Source organism: Aptenodytes patagonicus, chromosome 30 (assembly GCF_965638725.1).
Source record: "Aptenodytes patagonicus chromosome 30, bAptPat1.pri.cur, whole genome shotgun sequence".
Taxonomy (NCBI): Eukaryota; Metazoa; Chordata; class Aves; order Sphenisciformes; family Spheniscidae; genus Aptenodytes; species Aptenodytes patagonicus.
This window is the reverse complement of record NC_134978.1, coordinates 534,440-556,719: the sequence shown is the minus strand read 5'-3', so window position 1 is coordinate 556,719 and position 22,280 is coordinate 534,440. Positions and strand designations below refer to the sequence as shown.

The window sequence follows — 22,280 nt, the reverse complement described above, 5'->3', positions numbered from 1 at the left end:
GTGAGGCCGAGGGGGTAGGAGTTCTCACGCAGCGGAAACGCTGTAACCACCCTCGCAGGAGGTAACGTTCAGAATAGAGAGTCGTAGCGGTGACGGGAGCGTAGGAGAACAAACACGGCCAGGAACTTCTGTACGTTGTGCCGCTGCACGTGCCAACCCCGAAGCCCTGTATTTCCAAACCGTTACAAAAAGCTTTTGGCAGGTGAGAAGAGAAACACGTTTATTTTTTGTCTCCCTAAGCAATTCCCGTAATCGGGTATCGATTGCATTTCTTCAGGTAGCCTGAACTTTAATCTGAGAGAGAGAGAGAGAGAGAGAGAGAGAGAGAGAGAGAGGAGGGGCTCAGCCCAGCTGGGTGTCCGGCTGCGGTTTACATCCTCGAGGTAGACTCCGGTGCTAACAGACGCTGGGCGGGAGCCTGGCAGCGGCCGTCCTTTCGACGACAAAAGCATAATTGTACTGAAAACAAAAAACAATCGATCAGGACGAAAAACAATCGGTCAGGACGAGACGCTGGTGTTTGAGGAATTCAGAATACGACCGCTATCCGCCCCGAAAGAGGCGCGTGACAAAAGCGGCCCCGCTTACCTCTTTCTCGATATCGGCAAGCGACTTAACGTTCAGGTCTGCAAGGATAGCCTGGGGAAAAAGAAAAAAGGGGGTGTGTGAAGTGTTTCTAATTAAGATTAGTTATGAGGTGGGACTAAAACCAGCAGCTTTTAAAGGAAGACTCACGTTACTGCCAGAACTGAGCTTGCTTTCAAATTTGGGGTGTAGTGTGAAAGGCACGCCATCCATGGCTGGGAAGAGAAGGGAGAGATGCTTTAGGAACATCCCGGGAGCTGCTCTGAAAACGCGCACCCGAAAACGCGCACCCGAAAACGCGCACCCAAAAACGCGCACCCGAAAACGCGCACCCGAAAACGCGCACCCAAAACCACCCCCACCGCATAAAGCAGGGGAGCGGAAGGGGCCACCTTAGCACCCAGAGAAGAGTTTGAGCACCACGTCAGTGATGTCTTAATTCAAGCAAGGAATAACTTTCAGGAAGGGAGAAGCCTTTAAGGAAACCTTCCTCCAAAAACGTAGCTCAATCCCAGCCTTTAAAGGGAACGCTAGCGTACGAGCCGGCTCCCGGCCTGTATTTTCATTTTAAAGTGCTCCCTAAAGACGGATGTGCTTGCTTTACGCGGCTTCCTCCTCCGAGTCCAGATGAAGAAACGGTTTACCCGAGAGGCCGTAGATGTTGGAGGCGTCGTACAGAGATTCGTGCTGAGAAGCGCGTTTGACGCTGCCTCGAGCCCCGGGTGACCTGTAGCAGATCAGAACCAATTAATGTTCTCTCGCAACAGAGAACGAGCCCCAGACCAGGGGAATGGAAACCACGAGGTGGCACCAGCCGTCGCGGGGTTTATTCCCAGTCCCAGATGGGTTCAGGTAAGACTTGGGGGGGGGGGGGGAAGTAAACCCAACATGAACGTGTCCGTACTTCTGGTCTGAGGCGGAGGGCTGGAGCGAGAGCTGCCTCAGGCCCGCGCTGATCGTCCGCGGTTTGGGGACGGGCTGGGGGCTGGATTTCAAAACCGGCCCTTTTTTACACCAGATGGCAAAACTACCCATTTCCCTAGGGAAAGAAAAAAAAAACCACCAAACACCAAACCACCAACCACCCGCCCAAGAGGCTTTTGCCGCGAAGGGCAGCAGGAGCAGGGGGGGGTGGCGGCGGCGGCGGCGGGGCCCCCCTACCCTATTTTCATGTAGTGCGGGAGGGCTTTGCTCTTGGAGCTCAGCTTGATGTCGAACACGGCCGTCTCGGCAGTGTCCAGCGGCAGCAGCTTCACGTACACCCGCTTTTTCCGGGAGACGACGGTCCCTGTTTGGGGGGGGGAACAGGCGACAGGACCGGGGGGCAGCTGGGGACCGGGCCCTGCCACCACCACCCCCCGGGGCGGGGGGCGGCACTTACGAGGCTCCGGGAACTCGGGGGCGCGGGTGTAGCCGGCGGGCTGCGGGCTCCGGTCGCTCAGCACCTGCACGTCGGTCACCACGGGCCCGGGAGCCGCCTGGACGGGACGGGACCTCGGCACCGGACCGGGGCACGACCCCAACCCCCCGCCCCGGTCCCTCCCCTCCGGGGCCGCCCCTCCTCGCCCCCGCACCTGGGCTCCGCCGGTGCTCACGCACAGGTACCCGCCGCCCTTGTGCCCGAAGCCCTTGCCCAGGTTGGCAGCCGCGCCCTCCACGGTAACGGTGATCTGCGGGCACGGGGAGCGTCAGGGCGCGGCGGAACCGGGCAGCGGCGCCCCCTCGTCGGTGTCCCCCCCCCCCGCGCCTACCGCGGTCCAGCCGGCGGGGGCGGCCTCGGGCGCAGCGGCCAAGGCTACGCCGGTGAGCGGGGCTCCCTCCGCCGCCGCCATGGCCGCCGCTTCCGCCTCGGCAGTAGCGGAGTTCCGCCCCTCTCCCCGTTGCTGAGCAACCGCTGGGCGGCGGACTGCGGCGATTGGCCGGCGCGCTGAGCGACGTGCGCGCCGGCCACTGAGCGACGACCGACCACCCCCCCCACCACCACCACCCCGCTCCGGGCGTCTACAAAGGCGGAAGCGCGGTGGGAGCGGGCAGCGAGAGCGCAGCGGGCCGGCACCGGGCCGGCACCGGGCCGGCACCGGGCCGGCACCGGGCTCCCCCCGCCTTTATTGACGGCAGCACCGACAGCGCGGCCCGCAGCCCCCCCCCCCGCCCCGCTCAGCCCTCCGGCGGCAGCGTCTTCCTCGGCGGGGCGGCGAGCAGCTTGCGCACGGGGGAGTTCTCCAGCTGCCGGAAGGTCCTCGTGGCTGGAACGGGGGAGGGGGAAACACCCGTTAACGACCCCCAGGGAGGCTTCCACACACCACCCCCCCCAGCCCCCCAGGGCCTCCCGTTTACCGAGCTGCTGCGACAGGCACCGGAGGTACTGCCGGCTGTCCTCGCTGAAGGCCTGCAGCAGCTTCACCGCTTGCTGTAGTTCGTCGAGCTGCCAAACCAAAGCCCCCCCCACACACAAAAAAAAGATGAAAAATGGCTAAATCCTGACCGGGGGGAGAACGCTCTTCCCCTCCAACAGCCCAGACCCGCTCACCACAAGCTCCATGCAGCTCAAGACCTCCCCCTGGTCATCCAGGATCTTCTGGTAGTCGGGTTTGCTGCCGAGGACTTCGGCCTGAGACGTCTGGAGGTAACTGGGAGGCTCCGCCTGCCCTCCCTTCCTCCCGCACTCCTCCAGCTGCCTGCGAACCAGAAGCCGTCGATCCGTGAGGCAAAGGGCCGACGGCATCATCTAAATCGGTTTCTTTTCAAATCCCAAACGGCTTAAGACGGGGGGGGGGGGGGGCAACAATCCAGACCTGGACGTTCCCTCGGCCCTTTCCTGGTAGCGCAGCAAGAGCTGATCCCAGGAGCGACATTCGGCAGCGAACCTGCGGGGCGAGAGGAGAGAAGGGGTCTGTACCCCGGGGTATCCCTCTGTAAAGCTCAACTACGGCGCAGGCTCGTAGAAAAAAAACAGCCGAAGAATTAAATACACCCAAAATACCCTCCGGGAAGAGGTGTCCAAACCCGTATTGGGCGTTGAGAGCTTTAGCTCACGCAGGCGGTCGACCTTACCTGGCGATGTACTCCTTCACTTGGGCCACTGACTCATCCAAAGCCGAGTCCGGTAAAATCCTAAAGCGCAGATAACATCGTCAGGACGACACAGGGAGATCTATACGTTCCGCACGTATGTCACGGAGGGCGCTGGTGCCTGCTCAGCGCTTACGCAGCCACGCTGAATGCTTAGAATTGCAGAGTACGAAGGAGGAAAGCCTCCTCGGCCTCCTCAACGCCCCCCGAATATTCACTGAACTGCTTGTCTAGTGACGGCATCAGCCCCCCAAATCCTCGCGGCCACGGGCAGTGGGTAAAACCCTGCAAATTTAGATGACTGTAAAGCATCTCCGTAAAGCAAAAAGAGGAAAAAAAGAGGATCGTGGAGTGGTAAGAGTGCTCTGGGTGGGAAGGGACCTTAGAGCTCATCCCCTTCCACCCCCCCCGCCGCGGGCAGGGACACCTTCCACCAGATCAGGTCGCCCGGAGCCCCGTCCAGCTTGACCTTGAACGTTTCCAGGGAAGGGGCAGCCACAACTTCTCTGGGCAACCTCTTCCACCGTCTCGCCACCCTCACAGTAGAGAATTTCCTCCCACTATCTGATCTAAACCCACCCTCTTTCCTGCCACTACGCTCCCCCCATCTTTCCTGTGGGCCCCCCTGAAGGCCGCTCAAAGGTCTCCCCGGGGCTTCTCTTCTCTAGGCTAAACGACCCCAGCTACACGATCCCCCAAATACACGATCCTCGTTATCCGTGTGCATATACCTGTGACTTGTATATATATATTTATGCATTCGTTTTAACAGGCAAAATCTTACTCGGTCCGGCTTTGATTTACGAACCGCTCCCCTCTCCAGATCCTGCGTGTGTACAACGGGATGATACAGTGGGTTTCTCTCCCATTGAAAAGCTTCACACCCCCCCCCCCCCCCCAAAAATCTGCTGGCACAGCTGCAGGGTTATCAGCCTTTCCTCGCTGGCTCCGTTATCGTTGCCTGGATGAGGGAAGCCAGCTAATTAAAACGTGTAAATGACCCCAAAGCATTTTGACACAACCGGGTTCGGAAGGTTTCTGCTGGCAGGGCGAGGTCCTCCTACGCGGCAGCGGATGCGTTTTGTGTTCAGGCTACCCCCTTCTCCGGCCCCGCCGCCCCCAAAAGCGATACCGACTCACTGCTTACACTCCACACGGGACGCCTTCGGCGGAGCCCTTACCCTTTAGGGTCTTCTACGCAGCTCTTCAGTGTCCCGTCTCGTTTCAACTTCTGCACGTACCGCTTCAGGTCTTCTGAAACCGAGTGCACTGGAGACGAAGACAAAACAAAACGGGACAAACCAACGCTCGCACCCACTGCCTAGAAAATCACCAGTACCGAGAAACGAAGCTGCTTCCCGACCTGCAGATGCTGCTCCGATTCCTCATCGGAAGGCGTTCTCGTTATTACTTCCACTGTTTCTGAAAGAATAACTCATCTCTGGGGCCACGGTTTACTTCAGCGTGCCCGTTTGCCTTCCCTCCCAGAACCTGTGAGCATCCCAAAAACATCACTCCCGTGTTTTTGGCTGCACCCACCCCTTCTAGAAGACGGCTAGTTTCGTTTTGAGAGGATGCGAGGGAAGGGCCGGTATTTTTAAGTTCAGGATTACCCTTGCTGACGCAAACAGCACACCTTACCGTTAGCTTTGAAAGCCTCAGGGCTAAAGCCGTCAGTTTGCTTCAAGACGTGTTCGAGCTTCTGTGCAGAAAACTAAGAGAAGGTAGAAAAGAACGTCTTGGCGCCCTTCCCCGAGAAGTACGACAAAGCCCGTGGGAAGATTCGTTACGGAAGGAGAAAGGAGCCCCTCCTCCCCTCGCACGTATTTCACAACTCGGTTATACAAATCAGAACGTACGTTTAGTGGCAGAAGAAAGGCAAGAGAAAAACAATTCACTTTTTTAAAAGAGAGGACCTTACCTGGAAACTGGACAACAGCAGCACAGAAAGCCGGTCTATCTCCGGCAGATCCAGGCTAATTGATTTGCTTAATTCTGAAAAATCAGAACAAAATTGTTCTTAAACAATTGAATTCACACCGAGCTGCAAACGGCTGGAATGTTCCTGAAAGACACTAAAAGCTGTCGTATAGGAGCGCGGTTTGCAGGATATGGAAGGAGCAGGGAAAAAGAGAGAGAAGCAGAGTTTCTAACAGGGAAAAGTCACACTTAAGGCTCAACCATGGAAATAAAAAGGCAGAGACTGCAAACCACTGGTCTACAGAAGCCGTTAATGCAGCATCTCCTTTTATCCTCAAGTACCTGGACCTCCGAGATCACTGCCAACACGGACGTCAGTGGCTACTAGTTAGGAATAAGGCAATTAGACGGTCGTTACCCTAAAGGTCGTGCCATGAAATTAAATTTCAACTTGCTGCAGGCTGCCCTACAAGTTTCGAGAGAGGCCCTGATAAAGGGAAGAAGCGGAGCGCGTACCAGTGACATCTTGGTGAACAGGAGGCAGAGACTTTCGGCGTTTTGTCCCCTTCAGGCTCGAGCGACACCAAGAGCGACGCTTGGCTTCAGGAGTGGCGACGAGCGGTCTCGGGGACAAGTTAAAAGAACTCAGCGTATGGTCTTTCCTGGGACTGCTTCTCCAGGGAGACAGCCTCCTGGGACTAGGTCCGAGGGGGCTTTTCCTGAGGGTAGGACTTCCGTGGGATCTTTTCCTCATAGCCGCTCCGGCGGTCTCACAGGGACTAAGGTTCTTCCTGCTAACAGCAGTTACGTCCGGTGGCTTTAGGAACTGCTCAGGATCCACTTTCTTCTCTCCAGGGCCAGGATCTGAGAAAACCAGCCACAATCAGCACGTTAGCAGGGTCAAGTGAGAGGAGAGGCTCTTTCCCAGGGATTCAGAAGCACCGAACCCGTTCTTCGCGCTTTGCTTTCTAGCTCGGAGCAACAGCAGCGCCGAGGCGCGGTGGCTAGATCACCGCTCCACAGCCTCCCAAGACCGCCGCCGCCTCCGCTTCTCCCTTCCAGCACGGAGATCCTTCTCCCGGGCCGGTCCCCCACCGGGGGAGGGCGCAGCCGGGGCGGGGGGGGGGGGGGGGGGGGCGATGCTCGGTACCGCCCGGCCCTCCCCGCTCCCAGGCCCGCCGCCGCTGCCCGCCGCCGCCCTTACCTGACGCTGCAGCTTCAGCCGCAGGGCGGGCTCCGCCGGGGGAACGCTGAGGGGGGGGGGGGGAAAAACCCGTTACGAGGCTGGCAGCGAGGCCTCCCCGCAGCCCCCTCGGCCGAGCCGGCCCCCCCCAGCGCTCACCTCCTCCTCCTCCTCCGACCCGCCAGACGGCCGCGGTGGGGCGGCGGCCGGCCCGGAGCTCCCCGCCGCCCCGCAGCCCTTCGCCGCCGGCTCCTCCATGGCGGCGGCGGCGGTCGCCGCGCGCTCGCAGCGGCCGTTGGGCGCGGGGCACGGCGGGAAGGCGCCGCCCGCTGGCCCTCAGGCAGGCGCATGCGCGGAGGCCGCCTCGCCCCTCCCGCCCCGGCTTCCCGCCCTTCCCTGAGGGAACCCGCCGCTCCCTCATCCCCTCAGGGAGCCCGGCCGCCTGGGAGCCCAGGTGAGGAAAGCTAGGAAGGAAAAGGAAAAGAAAAAAGAAAAAAAAAAAAGCTTTGGAAGTTTATTATCTTTGATAAAATCTCAACTGAAAGGGGTGGACTCTGTGTTAACAGCTGCAGAAATGCACAAAAACCTATTATCCATGGGGAAGTCAGGTGGTTGTGTTGGTTTTTTTTCACTAGACGTTAAATTAGAATTACGTGGAATGACACAGGATGGAAGGTCCTACCCGAGAGCAAAGTCCAGTGAGAGTTTTGGTAAAGCAACGTTCTGATTAATTAGCTCAGAATGAATTCTAGTTAAGAAAAGCTTATTTTCCTATACAAAATTACAATACAGAGAACGCATACAATTACAATACAGGGGGTTTAACTGTTAGTAGCTATCAACTAGAACAGAAATTTCATAGTAAAAAACTTTATGGAAATTAAAATAAGTCAATTTTCTTAAGCTGTAAAACTTGAGACAAACGCCAAGTTCTAGAAGAGACACTTTCAGATTCTTACCATAAAATCCATATTTTAAAAAATGAATTTGGTTAGGAAAATGAAGCAAGTTCTTTTAAAACAATTTCATATCCCAATGGGCATAAGTAAAAAGAACTCAACTGCGTGAGGCTGAGAGGTAGAGAGGTATCATTGTAATCACAATCTTCTATTGGTTCCAGGGTTTTTTTCTGAGGTAATTAGCTGTGTGTCAAGTTGTATAAACAATAGTATTGGCAAAAGAGCAACATTGACAAATTACACTAATGACCTCTTTCCTCTCATCAATAGGTCCTAAAAACTTAATTAGACGCATCCGAATTAACACTTCCAGGGTCTCCAGCAGGTGAAGTGATTGATGAAGGGGTGGTAGCATCCTGCCAGCTGCCATTAGCCTGAAGGGAGAATAAATACATCATTTCATTAAATCTTTAAGAAACTACTTGCAGACAACAAAGTATGCCTTTATATGTTTACACCGTACAAGCGACAGTGCTTTTGAAAGGAAATAACTACGTATCGGCTCTGGCAAAGCACAGTCCACGAATATTCTGTAAAACCTCTCCACCCCCAGATTTTATGGTGTTATTCTTACTCCTAGTGCCATCTCCTTCTGGCAAGAATTAACTGAAGTGCACAAGTTTTCTGGTGACCCAAGCCGAAATTTTAAATCCGGTCTCTGGGAGGGAAAGGCTGGTGTATTAAACTACATCTTTTCCAGCTTCTTCCTAGCCCCGCATCAGAGAGGTCAGGGGGAATGAAAAGCCAACATTTATTCACAGATCATTAACCAATCTCAGGCAGAATTTGTGTTTCTAGTAATACCTCAGTACATCTTACATCTATGCGCTGCGTCGTATACAAGGGATTCCCCACAATTGTGTCATATCGTCCTGTCTGGTGTATGACATGATGTAAGGAATCCATCTAGAACAAGATCCCACACGATGAGAACAATAAGGATAAAAAGTCAAGTTAAAGAAATGCAGTAGTACGTGGTACAGATCTATTGGGCCAAAAATTCTTTAAACAAGGGGCAGGTTTTCTTGCAGGAAGACAAGTTTTCTTTGCAGTTCTTGCTATTAACTGAGCTATACCTAGCGAGTTCATCATCAAGCAGAATTAGAGCCTAGTATCATGCCTATCACCTGTAACTTTTATGACAGAGGAACAGATTTTATGCAGTTAGATGGATTTAGAAATTCGGCAGAAAGCTTAAAATGACTTTAACAACACTGTTAACCACAAATCCTAAGCAAAGTTCTACTTATATGGAACAAGACTGACTCTAAAATGAGAAAATACTCATTCATTAATGTAAATTTAAGGGGACAGAAGAATAGCAGTAGGTTAATTCAGGTATCGGTTAACTCTGTAAGAGAAAATTCCAGTTCCAGAAGAAAATACACATTTGAGCAGGTTTGTTTCTTGACTCGTTTGAGAAATTTGACTCGAGTCATTTCTTGCATCCTAGCCAGTGCTGGCCAGAGACAGAAGAATCCATCCCTATCTGGTATTAAGAGAATCTCCTTTAAAAAAAAAACAAACAAACAACAAAACACGAGATTGTCTAATCCAACCCTGCTGTTCGAAGCGGGGTCAATTTGAGCAGGCTGGGTTTTGAATACCTCCAAGGACGGAGACTCCACAACCTCCCTGGGCAACCGGTTTCACCCCGTACAAAGGACAGAGAAATGGGATTTTAACATTTATCTCACTGCTGAAAGTAGGGTTTTTTTTTTTCCTTACTGACCTGCGACTGCACATTGGCTCCCACGGGGGAGCTCTGGTAGGAAGTCAATGACTGCAAGTTTATAAACGAATCTCCGGAATTTGTCATCTTAAAAGAGCCAGAGGAAGCTGAAAAAAACAAACAGGTTTTAATGAGAAATAAAACCCACCAAAAATGGTTCTTCAATGAGTATTACATTATTTAAGTTTGAAAGAAAAAGAAACCCTGCGACCGTTTCAAACACCGGTATTCCGCGGTACCAATTGTCACAAGAAATAATTAAGAGCCTTTCAAGCAGACAGACTCTTCACCGGCGCCCTCACTCACCTGAATTTGGTGTCGAGGGAGAATTTGCCTGGTTGCCTTGAGCCACGACATTAGTTGCATCCACTGCTGTTTTTGCAGCATAAATATTAGCTTCTTCTTGGAACTTCCCCATGTTTTTTTTGTATCGAATTCTTTTGTTACCAAACCAGTTGGAAACCTGGAGACATACATCGCTGTTAGTATTTACCAAATTATTACATTTTCCACTATATTCGGAAGTTACCAGCAAGGGAGACGTTTTAAACTAGGCTTCAGGCAGAAAATGCCTACTACTAAACCCTTCAGAATAACCCAAATCCCGTTTAAAGTACCAGTAACTGAAGCCTGTTGCTAACTAAGGGGGGGAAAAAACCCAAGCCATTGTTCAAGGGGAAAAAAAAAAAGTCACTGAATTCCAGATAAAACACTTCATACCTGTGAAACTGTGATGCCCCCTTTCTTTGCTAGCTCTTCTTTGGCCTCTTCGCTGGGGTAAGGATTACTCAGATGCGAATAAAAATATTCATTCAGTACTTCTGTTGCCTGTTTGCTGAAGTTACGTCGTTTACGCCTACAAAAACATCAGTTATTCCTATTTAAATGGTGTTACAGAGTAGACCGGCTAGAGCACACCGTGGGCTTCTCTTTTTGTCTAAAATACCTGTGGTTTGAAGGAGAACGTAAGAATTGTGTGGAATGAAATAGATGTTGATGTCAAAGTATACCCTAGCAAGCAAAACGGGTGGCGAATTCCTCATATTTAAACTAGATCAACACTGGGAATGACGGACTTGAGATTTCTTACACAATCACTGGCATCACGCAAGAAAAGACGTTCAGGCTTGAACGTCAGTTATCGCCAGATCCTGTTCTCTCCTACCTTGCATCAAGAAAGCGCGAGCGCAGGATCATTACTGCCTCGCACGTGCTCTGCTTCAGTTGCATCTGGATGGTGCTGAATTTGCCGTGGATTATGTTCACCATGCGCTCTATTTCTTTTGGCGAAATCGGTCTTGTTCTACTCTGTTCCCTAAGCAGGTTCATAACGTGGGTGGTGAACTCGCTGCAGGCCTGAAAATACATACATTTGTATCGACAAACAGTAAGATACCTAGAATTCGTTTCCCCCACAAGAATATATATCCAAAAAAAAACTTCAGAGGAGTTTCCATGTTTCAGCTTTACTCTATTTACTCAAACGGCAACAAAGATAAACGAGACATTTATTATCTTTAGTTTGATGTCCGGTCCCTCTGTCTTCACCTTACTTCTGGAACACTGAGATAAGTTTTCAACTGAATTTGATATCCTCGCGTTCACCTGAATTCATTATACTTCCTGTTCTGTTCTTAAAACCGACACCAAAGGAAAAAACGGTTATTTTTAATTGAGATGATAAAAACTCTTCCATGCAGAAAGATCACCTGTTCATATTTCTCTAGCTCAGAGTGGTATATCTGTCGGATCTGTGACAGCTTGGCCCTGTAGTCAGAGTGTTCAATGCTATTGTCATTTGGACAGCCACCTGATGTTGCTGCTACAGCCATCGGTCCTCCTCTTCCTCTTTTCTCGGGCCCGGAGACACCCTCTGCCAGCAACATGTTATCTAGTCTCATTAGTTGAGCATCTGGGGGATCTTCTTCCTGAATACCGCGAATACTTAACACTAGATAAATATAAAGAGGGAATCAAAACATTATTTCCGAAACAGGAAAGAGCATCCACTTCAATTCTGGCAAAGCATTTAAACGCCCTTCAGAGGTTTTAGCAGGTCTTGAGCTCAAGAAAAAAAAAAAGGGAGCATTTAACGAAGCCACGAGGCAACACATCAAAACGAAGAGGACATTGTTCAGATCGAGAAACACCGAAACATAAGGCGAGTTTTCAAATGCACGCGGCTAATAAGACTACTCGGGGTCATGCTAGTTTATACTCCATTTAGAAATTATTTTAGCAGTCTATAAAAATGAGAACGAGGTTCTTACGGAGCAGGTGCCCCCGTATCGGCCTGCTGCCTGGCTCCTTGCACGGTCCTCAACAGCGTTCAGCACTAGCTTGTGCAGACAGACTACGGTGGATGGACAAGAGGCCCGAGCCGCTGGGACAACTGCTACGCCTCCGTGTCCAGGGACGGGAACGAACACCACACTCGTAAGATCCCGTCGAAATCTGTACGCAAGGCCTGAGTTTGACCTCATCCGCTTTATATGCCAAGGACGCAACGATGCTACACAGCAGCAGGCTACAAATTGAGGTCTTAACAGTGCTGAATTTTAAACTCTATTAAAATCTATTTAAAATCTATCAAAACCTGAAACAACACGAAAAAATGCCCCAGAAGCCGGTTTCCTTAAGCTTGTATTCCACAAACCCAGACTGCAGCAGTCTGCGTGCTCAGATTATTCAAGTTTGACTCCAACCAAGTTTATTTTAAAAACTTAATTTCCCCAATTTTTTGACAATTTATTATGAACGTCCTTTTTTAAAAAGCGTAAGAACTCACGAGATACTGAGTCAATACAAAAAATGCCAACAGCTTTTTGGCTTTTCATTTGATTTTAATTGCTAGACAATTTTAGTTTGATGAACAGTTGGTCTTAACCTTGTGAAGCTGCAAAATTCAAATGACCTTTTCCAAATTGTAACTGGCAGGTTAACGGGATATTATGCTCCCTACCAAAGATAAACACAAAGATCTCTTGTTAGGCAAAGAGTCTAGTGTGAGGGCAGGAGAACAATGTAGGTGTACAGAGACATTAAACATACGCATTTATAACAATTTTCAGCATTTTGTAGGCGAAAGAATAGCTCATCTAAAAAAAAAACCAAAAACCAGTAATGCTTTTGAACACACGAGCAGCCTAAACTTACAGTCACATTGCTGAACTTAATATTTTGCAGGCTATACAGAAATTCCCACACAGTTCTGAAGGAGAGCGAGCTCTGGAGTGGCTGCGGACCTTCGCTCTGTCCCAGCAATCCAGGTCTTCTCCGGAACATCCCCAGCCTTTTTGCAAGTGGAAGAAGGTAAGGCAAAAGCAGCTATCACGTAGTACATGGGTAACTGTTGAACTCAAGCTAAGACAACAATGAGGAAAGTGTTGACTATTTTGAAAGTTAGTGGCTTTTCTAACTCATTATGGAATTAAAATTAATAGCTTTTTAAAAAAATAGCAGACCATCTACTGCACACACCCTTCACTGAGTGAACGTTATGAGAAATGAAACACAGAAAAGAAGGGGGGGGTATTTGTTGGTGGTTTTTTGTTTTTAAAAAGCGCCAGTTCTCCTTTTTTCCAGAAGACCCGGCAGAGTTTGCCGGTGGCCGTTTGCTCCTCAGTCTTTTTGATAAAACTCGCATTAAACTGCTTGGACTGGCAAGCGTAAATGCAGCGGGACAGATATTTTGGCGTCACCTTCTTATTTGAATGTGCTTCTGCCAAACATCTTGTTATGCACATTATGATGCATATCAGAGTACCTCATGTTGAAGTCAAGCTCCCAGCTGCAGCTTAATTTTATGTCACTTGTCTAATTATGGTAATTAGACATTAGTTATCATCAATTACACATAAGCTCATCTCAAGTTGACTGCTGAAAAAAGCATGTATAAAGCACCTTCCCAGTCTCGAGGGAAGACTGGTTGGCTGGCCCTACTAAGTCACAGGAAACTAGAAAGGCGTTAACCCTCATCAACATAGCGTAAACTGCGTTTCCAACCTAGTTTTCTGTAACAAACTCTCTCAAAGGTCAAAACAGACCTAAGAACCAACGAGCGCAAGAAGCTCGGTCTGTCCAACCCGCTCCATCAGGCCGACTTTAAACTTTTGGCATAATTGCATCTTAATACGCGTGACAGTTAAAACACGAGTTTAAAAATCATTGCCGCGGATATTATTTTTAAGTTTAAGCTGTCATCTCCTGGAATGGATACCTTTTGCTTCAGCTTTATTTTTGCCCCTAGCATCTTCACCTAATGATAATATTTGTACAGATCACAAGTTACATCAGATTCACTCAGAACTACCTATTCGGTGAATTCATAACTGCCGCAAGTAGCGGCCAGTTCCGATTTCCAAGCACAAAGGCTGCAGTTGCTCATCTATCAACCTTTCCAGAGCTGGTAATCTCAAAAGATGGCGCACCGGGAGAGCAAAACCATTGCAGCTGCAGGAACCCTGCGCTCGCACCAGCTTCTGCAAGTCTCATTTGACAGTCTGGTAAAAACAACTCCAGAAGGACAGGCCGTACCACTACGAGTTTTGTCAGGGTAGCTGCATCTACCCCGCGAGCTTTCGGCGTGCTCTGTGGGTCAGGCGTCGCTCATTTCTGCGTACAGTCCTGAAAATTACGCCAGCAGGAGTTTGCAGTCCGCGTGGCTTCTGGAAGAACTAGATTTCATTAAACAAAAAGGATTCCAAAGGCAAAAAAAAGTTACCACAATCAAAAAAGAGCATCTCGGTCAACACTGACTCATTACATATGCTCGTCCTTACACGCTGCTGATTACCTACTGGCTCACGATACTTCAAGGAGAACGCTTCTCTAGAAAGCTTACCTCCCTCAGCAGCCTTTTGGCCGTCAAATTTTTGAAGTTCCCACAATAGTTTAAGAACACATGACAACTCTATTAACACTCAGGACGCTCAGAGACCGGAGTTATGGCATAACCAGTTATGGCGTAGTCAGTGTTTGAAGCATGATTTACAAAGTCCTTGCGTAACGGGAAAATCCTTCACGCCTAAATCCTTCACAATCCGTCACTTTTATGGATGTTTAAGAAATACCCCACGCTGGCTCAGAAAGCCTGTCAGACGTACCACTGTAATACTGTGCGTCCTCTGGCACATCACCTACCAGATATTCATCAAATATGTAAAACAATTATACTAAGCAAAATGAAATTCCCATCATTTCTAATTAATCTTTAATTAAAATACATCACAACCTAAGGTGCTGAAGCCTCACTCGGTATGCAAATGCTATCATTACAATATATCTACATCTCATTAATTAAAGAGTTGCAGTTCTGTAATGAACTGTACAAGATCACTGGTACCAAAATAAGTGATACACACTTTGCTTTGACTTGCTTTCCTTTCAGATTTTCCCTCATAGAGCAAGTAACGCATGATAACACGCGATAGAGCAAGAACAGCACGATAAATGCCTCTACTGGGTACAGAATATACAAAGTCAGAACCAAAACCTGCCGTATTAGGGCCAGAAATGAGCAGCCCACATGGCATGAAGTATAAAATACCTACGCAGAGTGCAAGGAAGTAGGCACTTGGGTCCTGGACCTGCACCCCTCCTCGTCCGCGTCTCAGTTTTTCCCAGGTGATCCCATTACCTATGTTACGCTTGCAAATATTTATCCTATAACTCATGCTAAATACGGGCTCCTGATGTTTTATTCAGACAGATTTGGCAGTCCACAAATCACACTGTTAGGTGAGAAGGCAGGAGCATATTTTTTTAATAGCAGGTCACCTAAAGCAACCACGAACCCCTTCTAAACCACTTCTTAACGCTACCAAAATACCACCCACCCACCCCCCCCTGCACTATCAAGCAGATTCTTCACCCGCACGAGACACCCCGTTTTTCAGTTGGCAGTCCTCCGTGGGGACACCAGCCTCCTGAGCACCCCACTACAGAGAACGACATCGCTGCTGGTTCAGCTGGTCTCAAAGCATCGTCACAGGAAAGCGCTTTCTCCAGATCCAAGACAGTCTCGCACATTCGGGGGCGGGGGGGGGGGGGGGGGGGGGGGGGAGAGAGGAGAGAGAGAATGGAAACAGAAGACAAAAGCCAGCGGGGCTCCGAGCGCTGAGGAACAAGACTCGCCTACGTAAGAATGTCAACAAACTCGGCAACAAAGAGAAAGCGTGTTCTTCGGCCACGCCGCTTGCCAAGTTTTATAACCGAATGAAAAGGTACCCGTTGAATTAACCTAGCCGAGTGCCAGCACGTTAAAGGAAGGACAGAGGATTGCAGCTAGCAACGGCAAGAAACAATAAAAAAAATGGTACTCCATGTTACGATGTTGCAACAAACACATCCAGAAATACAGAATCAGAGTCCCACTGCGCAGCGTGTTCCACAAAAGTGGGTAGAAATACACTTTCCCTGCCCCAGGGGGCCTGAAGCCCATCACAGACTAGTGTCTTCCTAGCGTGGTATAATCAGCTGAGGAGAAAAACTCTGAAATTCAACGTTCAGCACCAAAAGCGTGCACCTTTAACGCTGCAGATGTTTAATTCCGATTTTAACATGGAATTATGCCATGTTTGAGTTCATACGGCTTGAATCATATCTGAAGTATAACCCAACCAGCAAAACCCCTATCTGTGCATAGATTAAAAATGCTCCAAATGCTTCAAAAAAACTAAGCAGGCTGTATTGGATTAGATGCCTCTTCAAATAGCTACATATGCTCCAGGCAGGTATTTAAGACTTGAAAATAAAATAAAATACCTGTTTTTCTCACAACTGGTTTAAAATACAAAAAACTGAAATCATGGGAGGGGGAGGAACAACAGGGCTTGAACAAAATATTAAATGTGGCCAAATCTATTTAAATTACAAAGAGTCATTTGCAATTTCTTTTTAATTAATAAACACGACTGGGGAAAATTTTTCGGCACCTTTCAGCTGGCTGCCCATGGCAAAGGCGTACGGCTTATCCTGAGCTATTGTGAATGATACTAGCGCTCCAACAAAGAACGAAGGAAGGATGGGGGGGGGGGGAGGAACATGTTTGAAACTGATTTCCGAGCTGGAAAAGAAGCTTGTGTGCCTGGGTCACAAAGAAAGCTCAAAACCTTGTGCTACAGTATGCCCAGGCTTTTGTTTGCTTGAAGGCGTAACATCTGCTCCCCATAATTTAAATAAGGAATAGACAGACCATCAGACATTCAAAAACCTATGAGACCAAAACAAATCCAGCATAACCGCGATATCGGAGTCTGTTCCTGCAAGCGTATTTAGCTCAGAGAAGTCGCAGTTTCAATCAATAAAACACAGAAGGCAGCTTTCAGCGTAGAAAGGAAAAACAGAGGAAAGACCCTCTTTAAGGACAGCAATCCTCGAAGGACAGGCAGACATAAAAGCACACCCAGACAGCGCGCGCGCGCACACACGCACCTACTACCACAACATTTTTCTTCAGCAGCAAGCTGCTATCATGAGAGCGCAATATATGCAGCCAAACTCTCCAGAAATGAACGTGTAATGTCTGCCTCAAAGCTGCCTCGGAGGACACGAGCACCGCAGCGAATGGAACTGTGTGGTCCCTCACTTGGCAAGACAATGAGGAGCACCGCGAGTTTCGATACGCTTTTAGAAAGAATAATACAAATGTAGGTTTAGGATGTTAAATGTTAATACAACTAGAACTTTAAAAAAAAAAAACAACCCACCACCATTTTAGTTACGTATAATGAAAGTAGTTATTCTCTAAAAAACCATCAAAATTCACTATAGTTTATAGAAATTAGATATTCAAACAATGTTGCTTAAGTGTTCGTGTATGAGCATATACCGGGCGATCCAAAAAAATCGAACTCCATTTGCCCCCCGTGCTTCTGCTCCTCAGAGAAAGCTGCGTGATCACCAACTCCATTTCCTGCTACTTCTGTGTTTTCCAATATCCCCAAGCGTTCTGCCTTACTGTCTCTTTTTCTCCGTAATACAGTTATTTGTCAACTTGGAACTCTTGCTACCACCACAATTTTGGTACCAATTCCTTAAAGGAAAAAAAGAACGTGACAACAGGGCAGGATTATTCAGGATTCTCTAGGTATCTAGCCAGACATCAGAAAACCCCAACCTATAGATTCTTCGCATACACGCAACCAAAACACTCGTTCAAGTAAGCAGCATTGTTTTCTCCAAACCTGCACGCAGACAGCATTATAAAAAGCACATCAAAACAATTTCCAGCTGACAGAAGACTGTTAAGCCAAGAAAAGAAAAAAAAAAAAAGCCTTAAGTTGTAGACTCCATCAGGGAAAACCCAGGCCACGTTAAACGAGAGCAGAGCTGATGACTGAATGTGGGGGTTTTTTTTGGAAAGCCGAGGCCAGGAAAGACACCAACGCACCTGTCTTCTCCTTGATCTCACACAGCACGCTGAAAAGAGCGGGCTTCATTCTGTGGCAGTTCAAGGCATGTTTTCTGAAACGGAAGAAGAGAGAATGAGTGAATGCCAACGGGAAAGGCTGAGGAAGCTGCCAAGACTTACAGAGAACTGGATCACGCTTCAGTAACAGCAGGTTAGCGCGTTAAGATCCAGAAAGAAACATGAAATATATCACCAGAACTTGCACGTTAAGTGCCACGCTCGGTCATCACTGGGAGCAAACTGTCATAAAAATACGCAGGCCTTAAAATCCAAATTCTGTGTCGCCTGTAGGAACCGTAAGCACCGTCAGTTCTACCAAAAGCGTATTTTATACGCGGGGATAGAGAGTTCCTTCTTGAGTTAGTACGCGTCTATAAAAATCTAATAATGGAATCCAGCCAAAAGGTAGGGAAAAACGGTGGGTTTAGAGCATTTAGATCCTGAACAACAGGAGCAACGTGGAATACGAGCACCACTCGGCGACTCGCCCAGCTTACCCAACGAGCGGCCACCTGATCCAGTGAGAAGCAGACTGTATTTAACAGCATTTTAGTACCAGTTTCACCACACGTGCCAATTTTGCCTTTTTGAAGCTCTTCCAGTGTTTGCCGCTTCCCCCCCACACCTTCTCACCAGGAAGAGGCAACGTTAATTACACCATTAACACGGAATCCCTCCTAACGTCTAATCAAACAGAGAATTACATCTTTTGCTCAGCTGAAAACACACTTCAAGCGTGGTGAGCGACCTATAAAAGAGGGAGCTGAGGTTTCCCACGGAGGGCGGGCGGTGGTTTTACCTAGCCGTCGCCGATTTCCAAGGGCAGCCAGCAGTTAGGTACCTAACTTCCACTGGAAGTCAGTGGAAAGAAGTATCTAGCTGCAACGTACGCCTCAAAGAAAGTCTCTTTTGCTTCTTGTGACCCCTTTCGTAATTCAGGAATAATATTTAACCCGCCGTTATAGCTAGGTTTCGGTATAGTTTTTCTAGAAATACAAATTGGCCTTCCTTCTTGCGCGCCAGTCGCTTCTCCAGCTATTGGGAACGGCACAAATACGGGTGCTCGCCCTCCTTACGGCCCGTAACGCTTACAGCTACTGCCGAGCTGCCAGCGAACATCAGAACGCAAGCTTTTAAACAAAAATCGCAGCAGCTGAAGTCGACCGGCCACTTTCCTTCGTGACACGGCCAAAAGAAGTGGAAAACCCGTTCAGCTGCGGAGATGTTTGATAATATCAACCCCAAGACAAGCAGCCCGAGAACAAAGGCAGCTGAGGAGACAGCCTAGTGGAGTCTATTGTCCTTGCCTGATGAGGGAAAAACGGCGGGGAGAGGGAGAGAGAAGATGAATTCCAAGCCTCCAGACCGCGCTCTCCACCCGGGTCTCCAAAGCGGTGTTTAGGCACAAGGCAGGGGAGACACCAGACCCAGAGATAACTGCGTAATTAATACGGCCTCTGACTCCTGCGAAGAAGACCGAGGTGGTAACGTAACGTGTTTAACGGCAGCGTTAAGCTCATCCTCGGCAGATTAATTTCCCTTCAATGAAACTTTCACCCAAGTTTTCAACTTGGATTTTAAAAATTCTCGTCGTGTGCACTGAAGGAACCCTCTGACGTTCACCAGGCATTAAAATAATACATACGAAACACATCGACGTGCGTTTTTAATACAAAAGAATAAAAGTAATCCCCAACAAATAGAGCCCTTAACGCCGCGTTACTCAGGTGGGAGAAGTCCCGAATCCCGCTCCACGTCCCCGTAGCGCTTCTGCGACGGGTTTAACCAGGCTTGAGCTTTACTTTCCCAGCAGCACGTCCTCTTAAGGAGGACTAAGTAAACCCAACAAACTTCTTGTCCAGAAGACAAAAGCTTCTTTTACGCAAATACTCATGAAAATACACCAAAGGTGCTTTAAAATCTGGGGGCCCTCAAAGCCTGCCGTGCTTCAGGTAGGCTTCGACACCGTTTCTAAGGCAACAAGCAGAGTTAAGGTAATTTAGTTTAAACAACGGTCAGGCCTTTTTTCCAAGCCCTTTCCTCAACTCCTATTTCAAACTAAAGTTCCTGACAAATTTATTCTGCTCAAAATCATCTTAAAGATGACGTTGCGAGAGAAAACTTGCAGCTCTTACGCAACATACAGGCGAATCCACGCCTACAGAATCTATACCGGAGCTGCGGGCGGTTGTTTCTGAGATACAGCGCCAGGCAGAAAAGAAAAACGTACGTTTTGGGAAGGAGCAACAGTCCTACACGCGACCCACAGCAAGCACCGCTCACAGGTTTCACCGCCCTACAAGCTGCAGTCGAAAGTTACCCGGAAGAGCCGACTTTAAACCCAAATTACGACATTCTTAGAACGCACAGTTTTTCCTTATATCCGCATCAATCCACTCGGCCGTCAGGAATCTGGTACCTGACCTCGGTAACGCCGCTGCCTCGGCACGCCAGTTGCTGACGGCGCACGATAGCAACAGGCGTACCCAAAACCGGCTAAACTTTAGGCAGAGCTTAAAAAAAAAACCAAACCAACAAAACCTTGGCACCGCGGCAATCGCCGCGATAGGGAAATCGGGGCGCGGGCGGGGAGGGGCGACCGCGCACAACACCCGACCCAGGGGAAAGCCGGAGGAGCGGCACCGGATCAACCGGAAAAAAAGGCCGGAAAACCATTTTGCTGATTTTTATAAACCCGCTCTGTCAAGTCTCCACCTTCTCCCAAACCGCCTCATGGCGGGGGCTGCCCACCTCGCGCACGCCGAGGAAGCAAAGCGTGTAATTACGTGTAATTACACCGCGCCAATCAGGGCCAGACGCAGCTCCGGGGCAAGGAGAACACACCAGAAGATGCCGAATTCCGTTGATTTCCAGGCTGCTTTTCCCATATAATTATTTACATCCCAATGAAGTCAACAAGACCGGGAAGGAACGACCGTAATTCTTCTTCCTCTAAATACGATTAGAGCGAAACTTCTTGGTGGCGGTGAAAAACCTTCAGAGCCCCTCGCACCCGCGCCGCGGGGGCCTCGACAGACCTCCGGCTCCTCTCCCTTTCCCTCCCCAGCAAACTTCGGCCCTCGACGGCAGCCGCCGCTTCGATCTTCCCGTTCCAGGCGGCGTCAGGCCAGGACAATCCCGTTTCCACCGGGATGACGGCCGCAATTTCCGTAATTTACGTCGCCCGGGCAATTTCTTAACGCGGCGAGAAGGAAGGAGAGTCGGAAAATTGATTACGAGGAGCCCGGGCATCGTCCCGGCGTTGGGTACTCAAGCGCTCCCCAGCTGACGGGAGGCGAAGACGCGGAAACACCGGGAACCGGGGAACGAACGTGCAACTTTTCGCCTCCGGAGGGCGGTTTCCCACCAAAGCCCCCTTCCCCCGCCGGAGCCGCGGCCGGGAGGGTCGCGCCGCGGGACCGCTGCCCTCCGCCTCCCCTCGCCGCAGCCCCGGTAACGACCGGAGCGGCGGGGCCGAGGGCGTCCTCCCCCCACGCCCACACCCACGCCGCGCAGAGCTGAGTCACGGCGCCGGGCGGCGCGGGAAGGCGGCCGGTACCGAACAGCTCCGCCGGCCCGCTCCGCCGCGCCGAGCCCCCTCCCCGCCCGGCGGCCGGGCCCGCCGCGGGCCCGCCGGTACCTGGCCTGGGCCTCGTCCAGGCTCTGGTCGGTGATGGCCATGATCTGCTGCAGGACGTCGCCCGTATCGTGGTGCGCGGGCGGCGGCCCCGACCCCGGTGGGGGGGCGGCGGCCGGATCCCCGGTGGCGGGCGGAGGGGGCGGCGGGATTCCGCCGGGTAGGGTCACCCCGGCGCCGTGCGTCGCCGCCAGCAGCCGCGACGGGTCCTCCATGGCGGGGGGCGGCGGGGCCGGTCCGCCGCGGACGGGCAGCGGCGCGGCCCCAGCGGCTCCCACACAACAGGGCCCAGCGCCCTCAGCCCCCCCCCCGCCGCCGCCGCCGCCGCCGCCGCCGCCGGGCCCGCCCCGCCCCGCGCGCCGCGACGTGCCCCGCCCCCGATAGGCCGCGCCGCCCCCCGCCGCACGCGGGGGGCGGGGCCGCCGAGAGCCCCGCGCTGGGTCCCAGCGCCGGCCGCCGCCGCCGCCTCCCGCCCTCCCTCTTCCCGGTTGCTGCCCCGCGGTTCCCCGGACGCGACCGGCGGCCCCGGGCGCTCCGTTTACCGCCGGAGGTTCCCGAGGAGCCGACGGGATCAAATCCAGGCCGTAGCGTCAGGGCGGCAGTCGGCCATTTCGTAAAGCTGTACTGTGATAATATTTGGGATTCCCCACCTAATTGACCTCTAATTCGTCTAGGCAGACAATAAACAATCTTAACGTGCAAATATGCATTTCAGTGCAGCGCGAGGATTCCGTTCGTTGCCCGGCCACCATCGTTTTCGCATGTACCTGATGTCAGGC

The 22,280-nt window shown here is 50.6% G+C and overlaps 3 protein-coding genes across 4 annotated transcripts; all 3 read right to left on the bottom strand.

Annotated features, from left to right (window-relative positions):
- Window positions 1–193: 193 nt before the first annotated feature.
- Window positions 194–2,417, bottom strand: MVB12A (multivesicular body subunit 12A). The gene is made up of 9 exons (XM_076360779.1): window positions 2,337–2,417; window positions 2,160–2,255; window positions 1,967–2,063; window positions 1,747–1,873; window positions 1,490–1,624; window positions 1,230–1,312; window positions 736–800; window positions 589–639; window positions 194–459 (listed from the first exon to the last, which is right to left on the bottom strand). The coding sequence occupies exons 1-9, from the start codon at window positions 2,415–2,417 to the stop codon at window positions 397–399; spliced, it is 798 nt and encodes a 265-aa protein (XP_076216894.1). The 3' UTR covers window positions 194–396.
- Window positions 2,418–2,620: 203 nt separating this feature from the next.
- On the bottom strand, window positions 2,621–7,036 carry DSN1 (DSN1 component of MIS12 kinetochore complex). The gene is made up of 11 exons (XM_076360778.1): window positions 6,920–7,036; window positions 6,782–6,827; window positions 6,094–6,441; window positions 5,579–5,652; window positions 5,299–5,371; window positions 4,839–4,926; window positions 3,640–3,699; window positions 3,381–3,452; window positions 3,116–3,263; window positions 2,923–3,010; window positions 2,621–2,831 (listed from the first exon to the last, which is right to left on the bottom strand). The coding sequence occupies exons 1-11, from the start codon at window positions 7,016–7,018 to the stop codon at window positions 2,743–2,745; spliced, it is 1,185 nt and encodes a 394-aa protein (XP_076216893.1). The 5' UTR covers window positions 7,019–7,036; the 3' UTR covers window positions 2,621–2,742.
- Window positions 7,037–7,260: 224 nt separating this feature from the next.
- Window positions 7,261–21,764, bottom strand: PBX4 (PBX homeobox 4). Of its 2 annotated transcripts, none has more exons than XM_076360776.1 (9): window positions 21,505–21,764; window positions 17,844–17,917; window positions 11,161–11,402; window positions 10,617–10,807; window positions 10,172–10,307; window positions 9,758–9,914; window positions 9,452–9,558; window positions 8,524–8,625; window positions 7,261–8,093 (listed from the first exon to the last, which is right to left on the bottom strand). In XM_076360776.1, exons 1-9 carry the CDS (start codon window positions 21,714–21,716, stop codon window positions 8,001–8,003), a joined length of 1,314 nt encoding a protein of 437 aa, XP_076216891.1. In that variant the 5' UTR covers window positions 21,717–21,764; the 3' UTR covers window positions 7,261–8,000. The 2 variants fall into 2 exon arrangements, with proteins under 2 accessions (XP_076216891.1, XP_076216892.1); XM_076360777.1 differs by having other exon boundaries at window positions 8,539–8,625.
- Window positions 21,765–22,280: the final 516 nt, after the last annotated feature.